General features: G+C 48.5%; 1 protein-coding gene across 1 annotated transcript in view; it reads right to left on the bottom strand.

Moving 5' to 3' along the window:
- Positions 1-22567, bottom strand: part of LOC116967435 (methylcytosine dioxygenase tet3-like) — a 79812-nt gene that overhangs the window by 22523 nt on the left and 34722 nt on the right. The window contains exons 4-5 of the mRNA XM_033013992.1: positions 15637-15727; positions 660-753 (exon numbers count right to left, since the gene is read on the bottom strand). Of these exons, the coding sequence (XP_032869883.1) occupies positions 660-753; positions 15637-15727 (185 nt within the window). The remainder of the gene's footprint in view (positions 1-659; positions 754-15636; positions 15728-22567) is intronic.

The following is a 22567-nucleotide window of genomic DNA, read 5'->3' as shown; positions in this document are numbered from 1 at the left end:
CAAACTGTCAATATGTGTATTGACAAATTAAAATTAGTATTGGTTTATTATGGATAAGTGTATTGAGATATAAAAATGAGTATAATTCATTATGATCAAGTGTATTGAGATCCGGTGAAAAGCTAATGTTTTGCATGCATCCAGTCAAAGATAATCCTGTACATGTCCAATCAAGTGTTGGAGTAACTGGAGCAGCAGGTTAGGCAACATCTATTGAAGATGTTTCAGATCAAGACCCTTCTTCAGATTAATTGTAGTGGGAAGTTCCCCCCACCCCCCTCCCCCCCTATTACATTCAGTCTGAAGAAGGGTTTGCACCCAAAATGTTGCCTCTCCATCTTCTCCACAGGTGCTGCCTCACCCGCTGAGTTACTCCAGCACTTTGTGTCTTTTTGCTCAAGGTTCCAGCATCTACAATTCCTGTGTCCTGGCACACAGTGGAACAAAGAGAAAAATATCAGCATTGAGAAGGCAGAATATAGTGTTACAGCATTGTAGTGCAGCAGTTCCAGAGAAAAGGCCCAATGTCCAATAAGGTAGGTTGGAAGATCAGGATTATACCCCTAGTTTATGGAAGGTCCATTCAGAAGTCTGGTAACAGAGGGGAAGAAAACGTTTCTGAATCTGGTAAAACAAATCAAACAGAAAAAGACACTTACCCATTTTGCTATTGGACAGCCCTGGGAGCTCTTGCCTTCTTTCCCTGTGTAGATGACTTTCTCGATTCTCACTGCTTTCCCCTTCTCCCCATATCTGCAAAGGAATAACATTTAGGGATAAGTTAAGGCAGTCGAAAGGTTAATAGATCTTCACGAACAGGTCCGCCCAGTTTGGCAAAGAGGCGTCTCCCCTTGCTGGGTGAGGTCTTGTTTGTAGTAGAGCCTTGACTAAAAATAAAAGCATTAAATAAACAGTAGCAATGGGCAGGGTGATCCGACAGACACTCGAGCCTGCTCTACCATTGAACAAGATCACGGCTCATCTTTCACCTCCGGGCCATTTCCCTGTACGATCCTTACAATCGCGTGATCTGCTTAATATCCAGGACTCACTCCTTCTTTGTTGGGAATGCAATCAATGTCTAGGCTTCAAGCCTTAGGGCGGCACAGTGGCAGAGTTTGTGCCTCACAGCGCCAGAGACCCGGGTTCAATCCTGACTACGGGTGCTGTCTGTGCGGAGTTTGTACGTTCTCCCCCGTGACCTGGGTGGGTTTTCTCCGGGAGCTCCGGTTTCCTCCCGCACTCCAAAGACGTACAGGTTTGTAAGTTAATCGGCTTGGAAAAATTGTTAATTGTCCCTAGTGTGTGTAGGACAGTGTCAATGTGCGGGGATCGCTGGTCGGCGCGGGCTCAGTGGATAGAAGGGCCTGTTTCCGCGCTGTATCTCTGTACTAAACTAAACTAAGCCCTCTGTTTGTAGTTAATTCGGTTGTTTGTTTGTTTGTCTTTTTGCACAAAGTCCGCGAGCATTGCCACTTTTCATTTCACTGCACATCTCATCTGTGTATGTGACGAATAGACTTGACTTGACTTGACTGTCGGAAAGAACTGCAGGTGCTGGTTTAAATCAAAGGTCGACACAAAATGCTGGAGTAACTCAGCGGGGCAGGCAGCATCTCTGGTCACCCATTCCTTCTCTCCAGAGATGCTGCCTGCCCCGCTGAGTTACTCCAGCATTTTGTGTCCAAACGATGCCCTCTGACAGACTGAATTCCAGAGATTCAACACCTCCTGTGCAAAAAAAACGTTTCCACATCTCATCCCTAAATGCTTCGCTCCCCAAATATCTTGCGTCAGTGTTTCATAGAAACATAGAACAGATGTGCAGGAGGAGGCCATTCGGCCCTTCGAGCCAGCATCGCCATTCATTGTGATCATGGCTGATCGTCCCCTATCAATAACCCGTGCCTGCCTTCTCCCCATATCCCTTGACTCCACTAGCCCCTAGAGCTCTATCTAACTCTCTCTTAAATCCATCCAGTGACTTGGCCTCCGTGGCAGGGAATTCCACAAATTCACAACTCTCTGGGTGAAAACGTTTTTTTCTCACCTCAGTCTTAAATGACCTCCCCTTTATTCTAAGACTGTGGATGGCGGAACAGACTCGATGGGCCGAATGGCCTAGTTCTGCTCCTGCGTAATTTCCCTCTCAACCCCATTCTCTCCCTGTAACCTTTGAACACCCTTTACTAAATCGATGCTGCCTGACCTGCTGAGTTACTCCAGTACTCTGCTTTGACTTGGCTTGTATCTACCCTGTTAGGCCTTCTAAGGTTACCATTCAGCCGCAGTGATGAAGCTTTAATATATGTTCAGTTCCGTGTAATCGATCTTTCCGCTGGCCTCGTGACACTCTCTTGGCTCTTAGTGTTTTGACTGTAATCATTGGCATGACCTTTCACAGAGTTCAGCGCTTGCTAGAATGCACTCGATGCCCTCTCCTGCTCCCTGCAATAACTCCTGCACTCACTTGTTCAAATCTCAATTCACCATCCATCAGGTATTTGAAATATTTATTGCTGCATTATTGTTTCACGCAGTGTTCCATAAACCCTAATGGGATGCCCTTCGCAACTAATATTTTTTGTAAAGGAGATGCACAAAACTGCATGTTTAAGAAGGAACTGCAGATGCTGGAAAATCGAAGGTAGATAAAAATGCTGGAGAAACTCAATGGGTCAGGCAGCATCTATGGAGCGAAGGAAATAGACAACCTTTCGGCCCAAAACCCTTCTTCAGACTGAAGGAAATAGGCAACGTTTCGGGCCGAAACCCGGAAGGGTTTCGGCCCGAAACGTTGCCTATTTCCTTCGCTCCACAGATGCTGCTGCTGCACCCGCTGAGTTTCTCCAGCATTTTTGTGTACCTTCAGGAGTGTTTCGTTGTCACATGTCCCAGATAGAACAATGGGAATTCTTAACTTGCAGCAGCACAGCAGAATAACGTTAAACATAGTACTCTGTAAACAATATAATCAGTGAGTGTGTGTCTATGGGCCATTCTTTGGAAAGTGAAGCGGCATGTCCCACACGTGACCGAACGGGGGGGAGATGAAAAGAAGAGGTGGAGCCAGTGGGCTGAGGGAGAGCTGGGAAGGGGAGGAGAAAGCAGGGACTACCTGAAATTGGAGAAGTCAATGTTCATACCGCTGGGGTGCAAACTGGCCCAAGCGAAATATGAGGTGCTGCTCCTCCAATTTACGGTGGTCCTCACTCTGGCCATGGAGGAGGCCCAGGACAGAGAGGTCGGATTCGGAATGGGAGGGGGAGTTGAAGCGCTGAGCCACCGGGAGATCAGGTTGGTTATTGCGAACCGAGCGGAGGTTTTCGGCGAAACGATCGCCAAGAATACGCTTGGTCTCACAGATGGTTTACTCTGGAACGCCAAACAAACTCAGTGGGTCAAACCGCATCTAGTTCTCCATTCCCCTACTCCAGGTAAAAGTGTGTGCATTTACCCTCTCTATTTCTCCACTGTTTTTGAACACATTTGAAGGTTTGCCAATTGCAGAGTACGAGGCCATTTTCTTGCGAGGAGCTTATTGTTATTAGCTGATTTAAAGCTGACATCAATTGTTGCCAAGGATGATCTGGGTCAGGGTACGGTGCTGCCAATTGCTTGATATCATTCGCTCCACTGAATGAGTTTAGTTTAGTGCAGAGATACAGCGCGGAAACATGGCCTGCGGCCCACAGAGTCCACTCCAACCAGCGATCCCCGCATATTAACACTATCCTACACACACTGGGGACAATTATATTACATTTATACCAAGCCAATCAACCTACAAACCTGTACGTCTTTAATAATAATAATAATGGATGGGATTTATATAGCGCCTTTCTAATACTCAAGGCGCTTTACATCGCATTATTCATTCACTCCTCAGTCACACTCGGTGGTGGTAAGCTACTTCTGTAGCCACAGCTGCCCTGGGGCAGACTGACGGAAGCGTGGCTGCCAATCTGCGCCTACGGCCCCTCCGACCACCGCCAATCACTCACACACATTCACACACATTCACACACAGGCAAAGGTGGGTGAAGTGTCTTGCCCAAGGACACAACGACAGTATGCACTCCAAGCGGGATTCGAACCGGCTACCTTCCGGTTGCCAGCCGAACACTTAGCCCATTGTGCCATCTGTCGTCTTTGGAGTGTGGGTGGAGACTGAAGATCTTGGCGGTAACCCAAGTGGTCACGGGGAGAACGTGCAAACTCCGCACAGACAGCATTCTTAGTCGGGATCGAACCCGGGTCCCCGGTGCTGCAAGCGCTGTAAGGCAGCAACTCTACCGCTGTGCCACCATGACGCCCATAATAATAAGGCGTTGCCATTCTTTATTATCCAGAATGTAGGATAGAGGTGAGAGGGGTCAAGCTTAAAGCAAATGAGCTGGGCAAATTTTCTTTTAGAGAGAGGATGGTCGGTGCCTGGAACGTGGTGCCAGGGGTGGTGGTGGAGGCAGATATGATAGTGGCATTTAAGAGGCTTTTAGATAGACACATGGATATGCAGGGAATGGAGGGATATGGATCATGGGCAGGCAGAGGAGATTAGCTTATTATAGCATCATGTTCGGCACGGACATTGTGGGCCGAAGGGCCTGATTCTATATTCTATGCGCCAGGCACACACGCGTTTTATCAAATCTGCTCCTACCCTGGGGGTCACAGTGGTGCAGTGGTAGAGTTTCAGGGAGAGCGTTTCAGACAGCGCCCGCAGTCGGGATCGAACCCGGGTCTCCTGCGCTGTAAGGCAGGAACTCTACCGCTGCGCCCCTCAATACTCTGTACATTTGTAATAATACTTGAGTCTGAAGAAAGGGTCCCGACCCGAAACGTCACCCATTTCTTCTCTCCAGAGGTGCTGCCTGTCCCGCTGGGTTACTCCAGCTTTTTTGTGTCGACCTTGTGATAATACCTCACTATTTCTAAGCTCCAAGCACCGTTGAATAAAAGCCAGATAAAAGCCCCTTGTCTTTCCCCCCCCCCCTCTTGCCGCACCTGCCTCGCTAGCTATTCACGCACAAGATGAAAACTCCCGGGGGCTTTGAACTTCTGCATTTGAATTTCTAAGTAAATATAATAATTGTTGCTCAGTTTGACATGGCCATCAGCAGAGAGTGAAGGGACTAGGCTGCTCACGGCTACAGTACCTTAAATGCTAGACAAGCGAATTTATAAAATACAAAACTCTCACAGTTAATAATAATAATAATAATTATTATTATTATTATAATAATAATAATAATAAATACTTTATTGATCCCCTCAGGGAAATTCAGATGTCCAGAAGCCCCCAACCAACAAACCCACAGATTCAAAACGAACGCAAACAGAAAATACATAGAATACAATGTGGACACTACCTGAGAGCAATAAATACTTAAAAAGACCAATAATTAACAATTAAAAATTGCAGAATGCATCCCCCTACAGCCTAGTGGTCCGAATTATAAAATCTAATGGCTGCAGGGGTGAAGGATCTCCTGAACCGCTCCGTTCTACAGGGCAGGGAGAGGAGCCGGTTGTTGTTCCGAGTGCTCTTTTGACTCTCCAGAATTACATGGAGGGGATGCCCGGGGTTTTTCAGGATGACCTGCACCTTGTGCCTCATACGCCTCTCAAGCACATCCATCCCAGTCTACTCTCCCCTCCAGCACTGAGCTAGCTCGTTTAACCAGTTTGACCAGCTTCTTGTTGTTTTTTGCACTAATGCTGTTGCCCCAGCAGACAACAGCGTAGAAAATAACACTTGCAACCACAGTGTTGTAAAACATGTGCAGCATCTCATTACACACATTGAAGGATTTGAGCCTTCTGAGGAAAAAGAGTCTGCTCTGGCCTTTTTTGTAGAGGGAGTCAGAGTTGACAGACCAGTCCAGTTTGTTATCAAGGTGCACTCCAAGGTATTTATATGTCTGCACCACCTCAACGTTAGCCTTTCTTTCCAAACTCCTCAGCGCTTGGAATGAGTTAATAGGATCTTTGTAAAGTTTTTTTTCCTGATCAATGCCCGCAACTTACGCGAAGTTCTCAGAAGGTGTTTTCAAAGTTAAGGGCCTGTCCCACGTATTCGATTTTTCGGCCACTTGCTGGCACCCGTCATAGTCGCGGCAGCTCGCCAAAAATTTTCAACGTTGAAAATCCAGCGGTGACTAGAAAATGGTACGACTCTTTGGGCGACTACTCACGACCATACAGGTGTCACCCCGCGATAAAGGTCGCCTGTACGGTCGCGGTAACGCCTGTTTGGCCGTGAGTGGTCGCCCAAAGAGTCGTACCTTTTTCTGGTCGCCGCTGGATTTTCAACATGTTGAAAAATTTCGGCAACCTGCCGGGACTAGGATGGGTGCCGGCAGTCGCCCAAAAAAATCACCTAAGTGGGACAGGACCCTAAAGACCTCACAGGTACCTTGCAAAGAGGCAGCGGTGATCCCTTTTGCCCCTCCCGTCTGAACCTGCAGACGTAGAAAATAGGTGGACAAAAGTGCTGGAGAAACTCAGCGGGTGCAGCAGCATCTATGGAGCGAAGGAAATAGGCAACGTTTTGGGCCGAAACCCGGAAGGGTTTCGTCCCGAAACGTTACCTATTTCCTTCAGTCTGAAGAAGGGTTTCGCCCCGAAACGTTACCTATTTCCTTCAGTCTGAAGAAGGGTTTCGGCCCGAAACGTTGCCTATTTCCTTCGCTGCATAGATGCTGCTGCACCCGCTGAGTTTCTCCAGCACTTTTGTCTACCTTCGATTTTCCAGCATCTGCACAGTTCCTTCTTAAAAACGTAGAAAATAGGTGCAGGAGTAGGCCACTCAGCCCTTCTAGACAGCGCCGCCATTCAATATGATCACGGCTACAAATTTCTTAAGGGGTTGGACAGGCTAGATGCAGGAAGATTGTTCCCGATGTTGGGGAAGCCCAGAACAAGGGGTCACAGTTTAAGGATAAGGGGGAAATCTTTTAGGACCGAGATGAGGAAAACATTTTTCACACAGAGAATGGTGAATCTCTGGAATTCTCTGCCACAGAAGGTAGTTGAGGCCACAGTTCATTGGCTATATTTAAGAGGGAGTTAGATGTGGCCCTTGTGGCTAAAGGGATCAGGGGGTATGGAGAGAAGGCAGGTACAGGATACTGAGTTGGATGATCAGCCATGATCATATTGAATGGCGGTGCAGGCTCGAAGGGCCGAATGGCCTACTCCTGCACCTATTTTCTATGTTTCTATGTTTCTATCATCCAAAATCACTACCCTGTTCCTGCTTTTTCCCCATATCCCCTGATTCCTTTAGCCCGATGAGCTAAATATAAATCTAACTCTCTCTTGGGTATTAGAGTGCTCCGGGACTTTGCAATGCAGGGAGACGGGGAGCTGGCTTAAGTCTGAGCAGTGGTTCGTGCTTCAAGACACCTCGAAACAAGTTCCCATGCCCCGCTACATAATCGCGGGTGACTGCACCAATACAGCCCACGCTGCCGAGCTCACCTCACAGAGGCCTGCAGACACGCTGCCAATAAATTAAATGGCAGATACGCAGCAGTGGAAGGTTTTGCTCCGCTTTGACATTCTCCAGTCCCCGTTGATACAAAGCAAAGTGCTTCACTGCCACACTCTGGCAGGTGTCATCTATTTTCTTCAAGTAGACGTGTGTGCGTTTTGTTTTTTTTAGTTTAGAGGTACAGTGCGGGAACAGGCCCTTCGGCCTCACCGACCAGCGATCCCCGCACATTAACACTATCCTGGGGTGGGAGATTGTAACCTTCACGTGGTCCGCCCTGTTTCGACCAATGCAATCAACCCGGCGTGCACAATCAAATAAGATCAAATGGAACAAGTTGTCCTACAACTTTAGGCTGTGCACACCATACGCAAGAAGAAGAAGAGAACACTATTCTGCGTAAGGGGGCAATTTTTACATTTATAGCAAGCCAATTAACCTACAAACCTGTACGTCTTTCGAGTGTGTGTGTGTGTGTGTGTGCGCGTGCGTGTGTGTGTGTGTGTGTGTGTGTGTGTGTGTGTGTGCGTGCGTGTGTTTTTGTGTGTGTGTGTGTGTGTGTGTGTGTTTCTGTGTATGTCAGTGTCTGTGTGGGTGTGTTTGTCTGTGTCTGTGAGATTTTGTGTGTGCGTGTGTTTTTGTGTCTCTGTGAGAGAGTGTGTGTGTGTGTGAGAGTGTGTGTGTGTGTGTGTGTGTGTGTGTGTGTGTGTGTGGTGTGTGTGTGTGAGGTGTGTGTGTGTGTGTGTGTGTGTGTGTGTGTGTGTGTGTGTGTGTGTGTGTGTGTGTATATGTGTGTGTGAGGAGACAAATATTGTTCTGTCTGTAAAGCCGAGTTGTGTAGGCTGGCGGGTGAAGCAGCAGGTAGACCGTCGCATGCGATCAGGTGCGTTGTTACATCTTTCAGCGCCCTGGTAGTGTTGCATAAAGGACAGCCGGCAAATCACCATTCTACGCAAGCCTTTATTGTGATGTTCAGGAAGGAACTGCAGATGCTGGTTTAAAGCAAAGACAGACACAAAAAGCTGGAGTAACTCAGCGGGTCAGGCAGCATCTCTGGAGAGAAGGAATAGGTGACGTTTCGGGTCTGAAGAAGGATCACCTATTCCATTTCTGCCTGCCCCGCTGAGTTACTCCAGGTTTTTGTGCCAGCCTTTGATTGTAATGACCCGCTCGCCATGAAGCATGCGCGAGGGTGTTTCAAAGAGACAGGTTTCCAGTGCGTTAAAGCCCCAACAGCTGCAAATCTGCTGCGGAGCCCAAGTCATTGGGTATTTTAAAAGTGGAGATCGATAGATTCTTGATTAATACGGGTGTCAGGGGTTATGGGGTTGAGTGTGAAAGATAGATCAGCCTTGATTGAGTGGCGGAGTTGACTTGATGGACCTAATGGCCTAATTCTTCTCCTATGACATGAACATACAATTTATCTTTCAAAATCTATGACATTGCACCAGCAGTAACGCATTATAAAAGGTACTGGAATAAATGTTATCCTGAGAAGCTCGGGCAGAAGGGCTGTAATCGTAGCTCTTGACAAACGGGGTCAACAACAGACCTGTTGACCATGAATGGAGTTAAACCCTGATTAGTTTAGTGAAGAGATACAGCGTGGAAACAAGCCCCTTCTTGGTCGGCGTGGGCCGAAGGGCCTTTTTCCACGCCGTATCTCTAAAGATAGTGGCAGGGTCAAACCGCACTTTGGTTCCCTTATATAAGGGAACCAAAGTGCGGTTTGACCCTGCCACTATCTTTAGAGATACGGCGTGGAAAAAGGCCCTTCGGCCCACGCCGACCAGCGGCCCCCCGTGCACTGGTTCTATCCTACGCACTCGGGACAATGTACAGCCTACAAACCCGCACGGCTTTGGAATGTGGGAGGAAATCGGAGCGCCCGGAGAAAACCCACGCTGTCACCGGGGGGGGGGGACGTACAAACTCTACGCGGAGATCGCCCGAGATCGGGACCGAACCCGGGTCTCTGGCGCTGTAAGGCGGCAAGCTCTAACGCTGCGCCACCGTGCACCGACTTAGCTGAGAAGCTTTAACGTCAGTTTCTGAAACTCCATGCGTTCATTAGCAAGTTCTTATTGCACAATTATTGTTTGTTTTTTGTGTGTACGCCTGAGTGCGTGTATATACAGTATATGCATATATGTATATATGATCGATATATATATATGTGTGTATTTGTGGGTATGTGTAGGTGGCCCCTTCCTGGTCACGTGTGTGACCCAAAAATGTGCAGTACATCTCTTCCGATTCTGAAATTGTTTCAGAAAAGTGGTGGCGCAGTGGTAGAGTTGCTGCCTCAGAGCACGTCGTTTTGTACTGGGTATATGCGATTCATATTCATTTATCGAGTGAAATATTCATGTTATGCCGACAATCTTTGTTTGGGGGGTCAGAGGCCAAATGACGGCTGGTCACGTGTGTGACCCACCCCACCCCCACACGGCAGCGGGGTTTTTTTTCCCCCCATGAACTCAGTTTTGTCGAACAAACGCTTATGAATTTTTTTTAAAAGCTAGAGCAGTTCATATCTTTAGCAGACGTGCGCTATAGCTCTGTCAGTAGGAATATAGCAATGAATAAGGTCAATCCCTTACAAGGATGTTTTTAATGCATGTGATGCCATTCGGTCACGTGTGTGACATGCCACTTCACTTTCCAAAGAATGGCCCATAGGTACACACACACACTCACTGATTATATTGTTTACAGCGTACTATGTTTAACATTATTCTGCTGTGCTGCTGCAAGTTAAGAATTCCCATTGTTCTATCTGGGACAACGAAACACTCCTGAAGGTACACAAAAATGCTGGAGAAACTCAGCGGGTGCAGCAGCATCTGTGGAGCGAAGGAAATAGGCAACGTTTCGGGCCGAAACCCTTCCGGGTTTCGGCCCGAAACGTTGCCTATTTCCTTCAGTCTGAAGAAGGGTTTCGGGCCGAAAGGTTCCTTCGCTCCATAGATGCTGCTGCACCCGGCTGAGTTTCTCCAGCATTTTTGTGTACCTTCGATTTTCCAGCATCTGCACAGTTCCTTCTTAAACACACTTGACTCTTGAGAATAACAGCGAACAGTCGGTTCACCGGGAGTGTGGGTTGGTGTGTTAAACGCTGCTAGAGCCAGCGACAGCTATAGCCAGCGCAGGCAGACTGGAGGAGTGCCCAACACTGTACAGGCAGGTGTGGGGGGGGGGGGGGGTGGGCTAGTGATTGTGGGACCAGCCGGTGGGACCAGTCGGCCAGGAGGTCCAGGGTTCAAGACCCACCTCCGCTCTCGAGGGAAGCTCGAGAGACACGAGCCAACTGTGGCAAAGTTCACCCTCTTAATCAGCTGACGACATGTTGAAATTGGCAGCCCGCCCCCACACGCTATCTGACAGCGAGCTTGCGGGGGCTTCCCGTGGCTGATCCTTCCTGCACACTTAACCTTTCACCTGCAAGGGATGACACAAATAACTCAGCAGGTCAGGCAGCTTCCCAGGAGAACATGGGCAGGTGACGTTTCGGGTTGAGACCCTTCTTCTGAACAGAGAGTGGTGAATCTCTGGAATTCTCTGCCACAGAAGGTAGTTGAGGCCACAGTTCATTGGCTATATTTAAGAGGGAGTTAGATGTGGCCCTTGTGGCTAAAGGGATCAGGGGGTATGGAGAGAAGGCTGGGATGGGATACTGAGTTGGATGATCAGCCATGATCATATCGAATGGCGGCGCAGGCTCGAAGGGCCGAATGGCCTCTACTCCTGCACCTATTTTCTATGTTTCTATCACCTATGCATTGACACAAAAAGCTGTCTCGACCCGAAACGTCTCCCATTCCTTCTCCCCAGAGATGCTGCCTGTCCCGCTGAGTTACTCCAGCTTTTTGTGTCTATCTTTGGCAGAAATTGGCTGCTAATTAGTGAGTAATAGATCGTGATTCACACAACAATCACATTTAAGAAAATGCATTAATTTTCTTTTAAAATTTAAAAACGCACACTAAACCAGGATTATCTTAAATTGGAAATGATCTATAATCACCTCGATCTCTTGTCTGGATACAAATAGATGGGAGATCGACACAAAATGCTGGAGTAACTCAGCGGGACAGGCAGCATCTCTGGAGAGAAGGAATGGGTAGGTATGGGAAAAATGTTCCCAATGTTGGGCGAGTCCAGAACCAGGGGCCACAGTCATAGAATAAAGGGGAGGCCATTTAAGACTGAGGTGAGAAAAAACTTTTTCACCCAGAGATTTGTGAATTTGTGGAATTCCCTGCCACAGAGGGCGGTGGAGGCCAAGTCACTGGATGGATTTACGAGAGAGTTAGATAGAGCTCTAGGGGCTAGTGGAGTCAAGGGATATGGGGAGAAGGCAGGCACGGGTTATTGATTTGGGGACGATCAGCCATGATCACAATGACTGGCTCGAAGGGCCGAATGGCCTCCTCCTGCACCTGTTTTCTATGTTTCTATGTTTCGGGTGGGGGACCTTTTTTTAAAGTGGTGGCGCAGCGGTAGAGTTGCTGCCTCACAGCGCCAGGGACCCAGGTTCAATCCTGACTACAGGTGTTGTTTGTAACGGAGTTGTACGTTCCACCTGCTGTCGATGCCCCTGGGCATAACTTAGTTGAGTTAAATGTATTTCACTTATCCATCGACTGCCCACAGCATCTGCGGCAGCCTGACAGCCCGAGTGTAACTTTCCTCTCTCACATGTCAACATGACAAAGAAAGTAACACTACTCCGAGCTATTTCCTGATAAACATCGCAAGTGATGAATGTAATATTTTCTGGCGCAAGCAGAATGTCCGTGATTGAGCAGAGGTTTTTTTACACAATCACTGCCATTCCTTGCTGCGCTGTGCTTTCTCAATGTAAGAATTAAGGGCCTGTCCCACTGTACGAGGTAATTCAAGGTACACAAAATTGCTGGGGAAACTCAGCGGGTGCAGCAGCATCTATGGAGCGAAGGAAATAGGCGACGTTTCGGGCCGAAACCCTTCTTCAGGTATGCCGAGGTAATTCAAGAGCTCTCCCGAGTTAAAAAAAAAAATCAAACTCGTGGTAAGCACGGAGAATGAACGTAGCGGGTACGTCGGAGCTCGGGGACGTCTCTTAGCGGCTCGTAACGCTAATGGCAGCTACTCGGGATACGAGGTAAGCTCGTGAAGATTTTTCAACATGTTGAAAAATGTCCACGAGAGCCCCGAGTACCAACGAGCGGCTATTACCGTAAATCTCCGAGTTTGAATCGGGAAACTCGGGAGAACTCTTGAATTACCTTGTACAGTGGGACAGCCCCTTAAGCGTGGCCAGTTAAAGAGAACTCTTTCCATCCAACAATCTGTAAGCAACACTAGGATTTATTTCCCCCTTGCGTTTCATGTCAGCCATTCTCGAAGATAAAGCATGTTACAGGAAATGTAATAAAATGGAACTGCAGATGCCGGCTTACGCCAAGGAAAGACACAAAGTGCTGGAGTAACTCAGCGAGTTAGGCAGCATCCCTGGAGAACTTGGATAGGATTAGCAGTGGTTAGCATGGACTCAGTGGGCCGAAGGGCCTGTTTCCACGCTGTATCTCTAAACTAAACTAAAGAGATACAGCGTGGAAACAGGCCCTTCGGCCCACTGAGTCCACGCTGACCAATGCTCACCCTGGCACGAGTTCGACCCTACACACGAGGGACAATTCACAGAAGCCGACTAACCTACAAACCCGCACATCTTTGGGGTGTGGGAGGAAATCGGAGCACCCGCTGTGGAGAAAACCCACGCAGTCACAGGGAGAACGTACAAACTCCGTACAGACAGGAGCTGCAGTCAGGATCGAACCGGGATCTCCAACGCTGCGATGGCAGCAACTCCACCACTGTGCCACCACTGTGCCACCCCGATGATAAGGTTGGGATTGCCCAAAGATAGTCGAAACACAAAGTACAGGAGCAACACATTGGGGTCAGGTGGCAACTGTACAGGAAATGGATGGGCAAGGTTTCAGATGTGTCGAGTGAGTGTGAGGAAGGATCCTAATGCCCCTGTCCCACTTAGGAAACCTGAACGGAAACCTCTGGAGACTTTGCGCCCCACCCAAGGTTTCCGTGCGGTTCCCGGAGGTTGCAGGTGGTTGCCGGAGGTTGCAGGTAGTGGAAGCAGGTAGGGAGACTGACAAAAACCTCCCGGTACCGCTCGGGCGCAAAGTCTCCAGAGGTTTCCGTTCAGGTTTCCTAAGTGGGACAGGGGCATAACCCTGGAATATTGCCTGCCCGTTCCCCCCACAGCTGCTGCCTGACCTGTTGAGTTACTCCAGCACTTTGTGTTTTGCTGACAATTCCAGAATCCGCAGTTCCTCGTGGCTCTAAATGTTAGTCACATGTGGGTAGACATTAAGAATCATTTACAAATAAATGTAGAACTGAGGAGAAGCAAAATCCCATCTGACGTCACAGTCTACGAGCGATTCTGTGCTGTTCCCAGAGAACCAGTTAGAATCATAGAGACCTGGAGCACAGAAACAGACACTTCAGCCCAACTTTCCCACATTGACCAAGATGCCCCATCCAAGCTCCAACCACTTGCCTGCCTTTAGCCCACATCCCACTAAACCTTTACATCCCACTAATCCATGTACCTGTCCAAGTGTCTTTTAAATGTGGTTATAATACTTACTTCCACTACCTCCTCTGGCAGCAAAACCCAACACCCTTTGAAATCTCATGTTCATCAATTGCAGGAGTAGAATTAGGCCATTCGGCCCATCGAGTCTAGTCCGCCATTCAATCATGGCTGATCCATTTTTCCCTCTCAACCCCATTCTCCTGCCTTCTCCCCATAACCCCCAAACTAATCAAGGAGATTTTTTAATAGGTTTGCGGACTCCACAGCCTTCTGTGGCACGTTTGCCGAGCGGAGTCAGAATGCCGGTGCTTTGGAAGTGGGGCAACAGGAGGGCAGCACTGGGGCATTTGTTGAAGCTCGCTCACATGAGAAGCTCCGGGCTTTCCAGAGCAGAACAAGATGTGAAAGTGCGGCCCATGTGAAAGTAGTTATTTTCAAGCTCGCTGTCTGATCGCTCCGGGAGGGTAAACCGAGCAATGTCGCAACAGGGTTGTGGTTTCTAAGTGGCGGGAGCGAATGAAGGGCCCCCCCCCCCCCCACCCACAAAACCAGGCTCAACTGTAAGTGCTTTTACCCTCATCTGGAATAAAGCCCCAGCTCTTTGAAGTCCTCCCTTGCGATTCCGCTTTCCCAGAGTTTCACTTGCACTCCAAATCTGGCTTTGATTTGGATTCCACTGTTCCAATTAAACTTGTTCAACCTGGAATGCCTGTCGCTGAAATTGCAGGAGTTGAGACCAGGAAAAAGTTTAGATGTGGCTACAAACTCGAACTCGGGATGGAATGCACAGGGGAAGCGTGGCTCAGGAAAAATAAAGTCACCTCGCGAGAAAATAGGCGTGAAAATTTGTTTGAGTGCTTGTAATAACTGGCTGATCTTTTGAGATGGCATTTTGTTAATTTGTTATTCCATTTATTATTGGGTGGCACTTTCAGGCAGTTGGTAGAGCTGTTCCCTCACAGCAACAGAGACCCTGGCTCGAACCTGGCCTCGGGTGCTGTCTGTGTGGAGTTTGCATGTTCTCCCTGTGACCGCGTGGGGCTTCCTCCAGGTGCACCGGTCTCCTCCCACATCCCAAGGACGTTGCTTAATTGGTCTGTAAGTTGCCCCGAATGTGTCAGGAGCAGAAGCGAAAGTGGGACAACTCAGAACTAATGAGTTATTGAGTCATACAGCGTGGAAACAGGCCCTTCGGCCCAACTTACCCGTGCCGACCAACATGTCCCATCAATGGGTGATCGATGGTCGGCGTGGCGGAGATTGATGGGTTCTTGATTAGTAACGGCGTCAAAGGTTACGGGGAGAAGGCAGGAGAATGGGGTTGAGAGGTAAAATGAGACCAGCCATGGTGCAGAAGACTCAATGGGCCAAATGGCCTCATTCTGCCCCTGTGTCTTATGATTGAACTATTCTCACTTCCAGTCATGGTTGGCTTTCACTCATGCTTGCGATGGGTTTCATCTCTAACCTCCCACCTTGGTTCTCATCCACTCCACGAGCCACGCGCCATGCTGAGTTAGCAACCTACCTCTCCTCCATCAGTTCCCTTATTGACGCCACTGTCGGGCCAGATCCCAGGTGAGTGTAATAAGGACCTTCCTCTTTTTCAATGATTTGCTCTGTAACAAACACAAAGACATCAAATAAATTAACAATATTGATCAACCGGCGTCAGTTCAGTTTCAGTTTAGTTTATTGTCACGTGTACCGAGGTACAGTGAAAAGCCTTTGTTGCGAGCTAACCAGTCAGCGGAAAGACAATACATGATTACAATCAAGCCATTTGCAACATACAGACACATGATAAGGGAATAATGTTTAGTGCAAGGTAAAGCCAGTAAAGTCTGATCAAGGATAGTCTAAAGGTCACCAACGAGGTAGATAGTAGTTCAGGACAGCTCTCTGGTTGTGGTAGGATGATTCAGTTGCCTGATAACAGCTGGGAAGAAACTGCCCCAGAATCTGGAGGTGTGCGTTTTCACACTTCTGTACCTTTTGCCCAATGGGAGAGGGGAGAAGAGGGAGTGGCCGGGGTGCGACTGGTCCTTCATGATGCTGCTGGCCTTGCCGAGGCAGCGTGAGGCATAAATGGAGTCAATGGAAGGGAGGTTGGTTTGTGCGATGGTCTGGGCAGCGTCCACAATTCCCGGCATTTTCTTGAGGTCTCGGACGGAGCCGTTCCCAAACCGCGCTGTGATGCGTCCCGATAAAATGCTCTCCACGGCGCATCTGTAGAAGTTGGTGAGAGTTGTTGGGGACTTGCCCAACTTCTGTAGGATAAGGTGCAACATTCTACCGGGAATCCCAGGTGGAGGCACAACAAAACGCAGATGCTGAAATCTTCAGTAAAACACAAAGGAACGGAATAACCTAGCGGGTCAGGCAGCGTCTGTGGAGGGAATGGGCAGCTGACATGTTGCACCAGAACCCTTCTTCAAGGCTGAGGAAGGATCCTGCCCTAAAATTATGCTCCTTCCACAGGTCCTGACTGATCTGCATAGCTGCTCCAGTACTTTGTGTTCTGCTCAGGAATCTCAGGTCAATCATTCCTTCATTTAATAAGGTTTCTATTTGGCCTGAAGTTGCGGGTATCATATTGGCTGTAGTGGGGTCGGTTTAGTTTAGTTTAGTTTAGAGACACAGCGTGGAAACTGCGCCGAATCGGCGCCGACCAGCGATTCTCGCACACTGACACTATCCTACACACACTAGGGACAATTTGTCACAGTCGTAGCAGGTCGCCGAAAAAACGGCGAACATCCCCCCCCCCCACGACAATGCCTACGACAATGCCTACGACAAGCTCCCACCTAGTCAACGGCAAGCTACCGACAAACGGCGATCCATTAGAACGTCCACTTAGGACAACCGAAGACAACCGAAGTCCACCCGAGACACGCTACGACTCTGTGGGCGACAACTGAAGACACTGCAGACAATTCAGTCGCCGGTTGACGTAGGTTGACGTAGGTAGTCGCCAATGGAATTCACCGAAGTCAGCACCAGCCACAACCAACGTCACCTGGCCGACAACCTACGTCACCTGCCGACAACCTACGACAGCACCTACGACAGGGGAAGACAAGCTACGTCAAGCCCACAGTCAATGAAAAGTTTTGAACTTTTCAAAATCCAGCGGCGAGCAGAAAAAAACGTTACGACTCTTCAGGCGACTTGAGGAGACGACTCACGACCACAACCTAGTCGCCGAAAAAATCACCTAAGTGGGACGGGGCTCACGGTACATTTTCCCCATCTACTCTACATTGGCAATCCATCAAACTGCGCTTGAAAAACACGTGCAAAATACTTGGAATTCCTCACTTTGCCTCTACTAAGCATTGTTAGTAGCTGCGGAGAGTTGGGTGATGCTCACCACTCACTGTTTCAAACAAATACATTAGAAACTGGAAAATATTAATACAGTGCAACACTTATAAATGATGACTTCATACTCATAAAAACATATCTACCAGAGCGGTATATTTCTAAACGCAGCTACAGTGGAATGCATTGACATCATTTTTGGCAATAAAAATGTGGGACTTTTTTTAGATTTTAGACATTATATATACAGCGTGGGAATAGGCCACTTAGACCATGGCGACCAGCGATCCCCCCCATTCACTAGTACTATCCTGCACACTAGGGAGAATGTTACAATTTTACTGAAGCTATTTAACCTACAAGCCTGTACATCTTTGGAGTGTGGGAGGGAACCAGAGCACCCGGAGAAAACCCACGTGGTCACGGGGAGAACGTACAAACTCCATAGAGACAGCACCCGTAGTCAGGATGGAACCCCGGGTTCCTGGCGCTGTCCCACTTAGGAAACCTGAACGGAAACCTCTGGAGACTTTGAGGATCCCGTGCGGTTCCCGGAGGTTGCAGGTGGTTGCCGGAGGTTGCACGCAGTGGAAGCAGGTAGGGAGACTGACAAAAACCTCCGGGAACCGCATGGAAACCTTGGGTGGGGCGCAAAGTCTCCAGAGGTTTCCGTTCAGGTTTCCTAAGTGGGACAGGGGCATAAGGCAGCAATTCTACCGGTGACAATGAGGTAGAGCTACTGCCTTACAGCGCCAGAGACCAGGGTTCGATCCTGACCATGGTTGTACGTTCATAGAAACATAGAAACATAGAAATTAGGTGCAGGAGTAGGCCATTCGGCCCTTCGAGCCTGCACCGCGATTCAATATGATCATGGCTGATCATCCAACTCAGTATCCCGTACCTGCCTTCTCTCCATACCCTCTGATCCCCTTAGCCACAAGGGCCACATCTAACTCCCTCTTAAATATAGCCAATGAACTGGCCTCGACTACCCTCTGTGGCAGAGAGTTCCAGAGATTCACCACTCTCTGTGTGAAAAAAGTTCTTCTCATCTCGGTTTTAAAGGATTTCCCCCTTATCCTTAAGCTGTGACCCCTTGTCCTGGACTTCCCCAACATCGGGAGCAATCTTCCTGCATCTAGCCTGTCCAACCCCTTAAGAATTTTGTAAGTTTCTATAAGATCCCCTCTCAATCTCCTAAATTCTAGAGAGTATAAACCAAGTCTATCCAGTCTTTCTTCATAAGACAGTCCTGACATCCCATGAATCAGTCTGGTGAACCTTCTCTGCACTCCCTCTATGGCAATAATGTCCTTCCTCAGATTTGGAGACCAAAACTGTACGCAATACACCAGGTGTGGTCTCACCAAGACCCTGTACAACTGCAGTAGAACCTCCCTGCTCCTATACTCAAATCCTTTTGCTATGAAAGCTAACATACCATTCGCTTTCTTCACTGCCTGCTGCACCTGCATGCCCACTTTCAATGACTGGTGTACCATGACACCCAGGTCTCGCTGCATCTCCCCTTTTCCTAGTCGGCCACCATTTAGATAATAGTCTGCTTTCCTGTTTTTGCCACCAAAATGGATAACCTCACATTTATCCACATTATACTGCATCTGCCAAAGGGCGCTGTGATATTGTCGGGAAAACACGCTGTAGTCAGGACTGCACGTTTGAAAGGCTGACCTGACTTGCACTTGCATGTTTGAAGCGTCCTGGAAGCGTTTCAATCTCCTGTTGACCGACCAGAGTCGGCATCAAAGAGTCCAAAACAAATCCGTTAGGAAGGAGGTGGCTCGTTCAAGTATTTTCCATACGCAGTGGAACCTTCTCAGCTGTTGTGTAACCAGGCCTCGGGAGAGGAAATTGAAGGACACTAAAGAAAAACTGAGGGTGGGCCCAAAGAAAGTGCTTGGCTGCTGTTAAATTATGATCTTGGAGCTGGCAGGCAGGAAGGGAGAATCGTTAGGAGAAAGTAACGTTATTTGGAAAGTCTGAAGAAGGGACCTGACCCGAAACGACCCAAGATGTCCTGCTGAGTTACTCCGGCATTTTGTGTCTACATAGAAACATAGAAAATAGGTGCAGGAGTAGGCCATTCGGCCCTTCGAGCCTGCACCGCCATTCAATATGATCATGGCTGATCATCCAACTCAGTATCCCATGCCTGCCTTCTCTCCATACCCCCTGATCCCTTTAGCCACAAGGGCCACATCTAACTCCCTCTTAAATATAGCCAATGAACTGTTCTCAACTACATTCTGTGGCAGTTCTCCGAGTTCCACAGATTCACCACTCTCTGTGTGAAAAATTATTTTCTCATCTCGGTCCTAAAAGACTTCCCTCTTATCCTTAAACTGTGACCCCTTGTTCTGGACTTCCCCAACATCGGGAATAATCTTCCTGCATCTAACCTGTCCAACCCCTTAGGAATTTTGTAAGTCTCTATAAGATCACCCCTCAATCTTCTAAATTCTAGCGAGTACAAGCCGAGTCTATCCAGTCTTTCTTCATATGAAAGTCCTGCCATCCCAGGAATCAGTCTGGTGAACCTTACCTTCGATTTAAACCAGCATCTGCAGTTCTTTCCTACACACGTTATTTGGGGAGTAAGGTTTTCATCTTGAATTTAAGTGGGAGAGGGCAGGATTTGAAACCGTTGCCTCAGAAAAGGATTATGCTTGAGATAGTGTATTACAGGATGTGTGTAGTGCAATGTAAGACTCCCTTCTGTAAAGTGTGCGGGGATCGCTGGTCAGTATAGACGCAGTGGGCTCAAAGGCCAGTCTCCAGCCTTAACCTTAATTAATCAATTCACCCTAATTAATCAATAACCTGTCGTTTGAGGCAATGTATTCCACAGATTCATCGCCGTCTGCCGAAAGAAATTCCTTCTTATCTCCTTTGTAAAAGGTACGTCCTTTTATTCCGTGGCCGTGCTCTCAGGTCCTAGACTCTCCCACTAGTGGAAGCATCCTCTCCACATCCAGGACTTTCCCTAATCGGTAAGTTTCAATGAGGTACCCCATCATCCTTCTAAACTCCAGGCACAGGCCAAGGGCCCGTCAAACGCTCATCGTACGTTAACCCACGCATTCCTGGGATCATTCTCGTAAACCTCCTCTGGACCCTCTCCAACGCCAGTGCATCCTTCCTCGGAAAAGCATCTTGTCCGGAAACATCACAATCTGGTTTGGGAATTGCTCTGCCCAGGACAGGAAGGCTCTGCAGAGAGTCGTGCGTTCGGCCGAACGCACTATGGGAACTACACTCGCCCCCCTGCAGGACCTATACATCAGGAGGTGCAGATCCAGAGCCAGCAACATTATGGGGGACCCCTTCCCCCCCCCAGCAACGAACTGTTCCAGCTGCAACGGTCAGGCAAACGCCTCCACTGTCACGGTGTGAAAACAGAGAGGATGAGACGGAGTTTCTTCCCACTGGCCATCAGGACCGTAAACTCTTATCTCACCAGGGACTAACTTACTGTTGTGTTGTGTCTTTTTAAAATTGCTGTTTTTTTTCTAATATGTAAATACTGATCCTGTTCCATTCTGTTCTGTAGTTTTTGCACAATCCACAGGCATTGCCACTTTCATTTCACTGCACATCTTGTATGTGTATAGACAAATAAAGTTGACTTGACTTGATATAGGCCCCATAACTGCTCACTATAGTGCAGAATGAATTTCTAAGCAAGCATCTGTACCTTTGGGTGGCGTTTGGGCGGCGCGACTCACCCGTTGCAGCGGCCCCTACAGCCTGTCTGTCTTTTTTTTATTTTTTGTCTAGTTAAATGTAGTGTTTGTGTTTTTTGATACTGGTTTTAAATGTGTATATGTGGGGGGCGGGGAGGGGGAAACTGTTTAAAATCTCTTCCCTGTCTGGGAGACCCAACCTTTTCCCTGTCGGGTCTCCGTTGTCGTTGGGGCCTAGCACCGTGGAGCGGCCTCCAGCCTGAACGACCCGGGGGCTCGGGAGACTGCGGAGCTGCGGACTACTCACCATCGTGGGGCTGGCCGGCCTCGGAGCGTGGGGAGCGGCGGTGACTCGCTGCTGCGACTCGACTCCTCCGCAGGTCCGGTGGACCGGGACATCGGGAGCTTGCGGGTCCGGGGGGAGAGAGAGACCGCTTCCCGGAGCTCCCGCAACGCGACTTCTCCAGCCCGTGTCGCGGGGTTGGAACGACCTGGAGCGGGGACGTACATCGCTCGGCGCGGCTTCATGGCCGTGGGACATTACAGCGCCCGCCGGGGGCTCCAACACTGACTTTCAGACCGGGAGCGGGGCCGTAAATCGCCCCACGCGGCCTAAAATGGCCGTGGGACTTATCATCGCCCGCCTGGGGCTTGCACATCGGGAGAGACATTGAGAACAGGGGAGAGAAAAGACTTTGCCTTCCATCACAGTGGGTTCACTGTGATGGATGTTTGTGTGAATTTAATTGTGTGTATGTCTGTAGGACATTCTCTTTGTTTGTATGGCTGTGGAAACAAAATTTCGTTTGAGTCTCACTGAGGCTCAAATGACAATAAATTTGTATTGTATTGTATTGTACCTTCTGATATTTTATATGGCGCAGAAGTAGAGTGATTGCCCTACAGCGCCAGAGACCCAGGTTTGATCCCGACTACGGGTGCTGTCTGTGCAGAGTTTGCACGTTCTCCCCGCGGGTTTTCTCCAAGATCTTCGGTTGCCTCCCACACTCCAAAGACGTATGGGGTTTTAGGTTAATTGGCTTGGTAAAAATGAAAATTCTCCCTAGCATAGTGTTAATGTGCGGGGATCGCTGGTCGGTGCGGACTCAGTGTTTCCACACAGTATCTCTAAACTAAACTAAACTAAATAACCATGGGTAAAAACTGCAGTAAACAGGGGTTAAAATACTAGCGGCAAGATAATGTTGTAGATATTATTATCAAGGTACGTTGTCCATCTGGTATAGAATGCTTTTTCCATGACCTTGCCTTGCCTTTGATTAAGATTCAAACTAAATGTTGCCTCCTTGGGACTGCCAATACATGGTTAACCAAGTAGGGAGTTGTCAGGAAGTAGATGGAAGCACACGGATTTCAACATCAAAATGTAGGCAGTGAACATGTTCGACAAGTAATGATACAAGT

Source organism: Amblyraja radiata, chromosome 39 (assembly GCF_010909765.2).
Source record: "Amblyraja radiata isolate CabotCenter1 chromosome 39, sAmbRad1.1.pri, whole genome shotgun sequence".
Classification (NCBI taxonomy): domain Eukaryota; kingdom Metazoa; phylum Chordata; class Chondrichthyes; order Rajiformes; family Rajidae; genus Amblyraja; species Amblyraja radiata.
The sequence above is the reverse complement of the archived record's forward strand: the minus strand, read 5'-3'. Positions and strand labels throughout refer to the sequence as shown.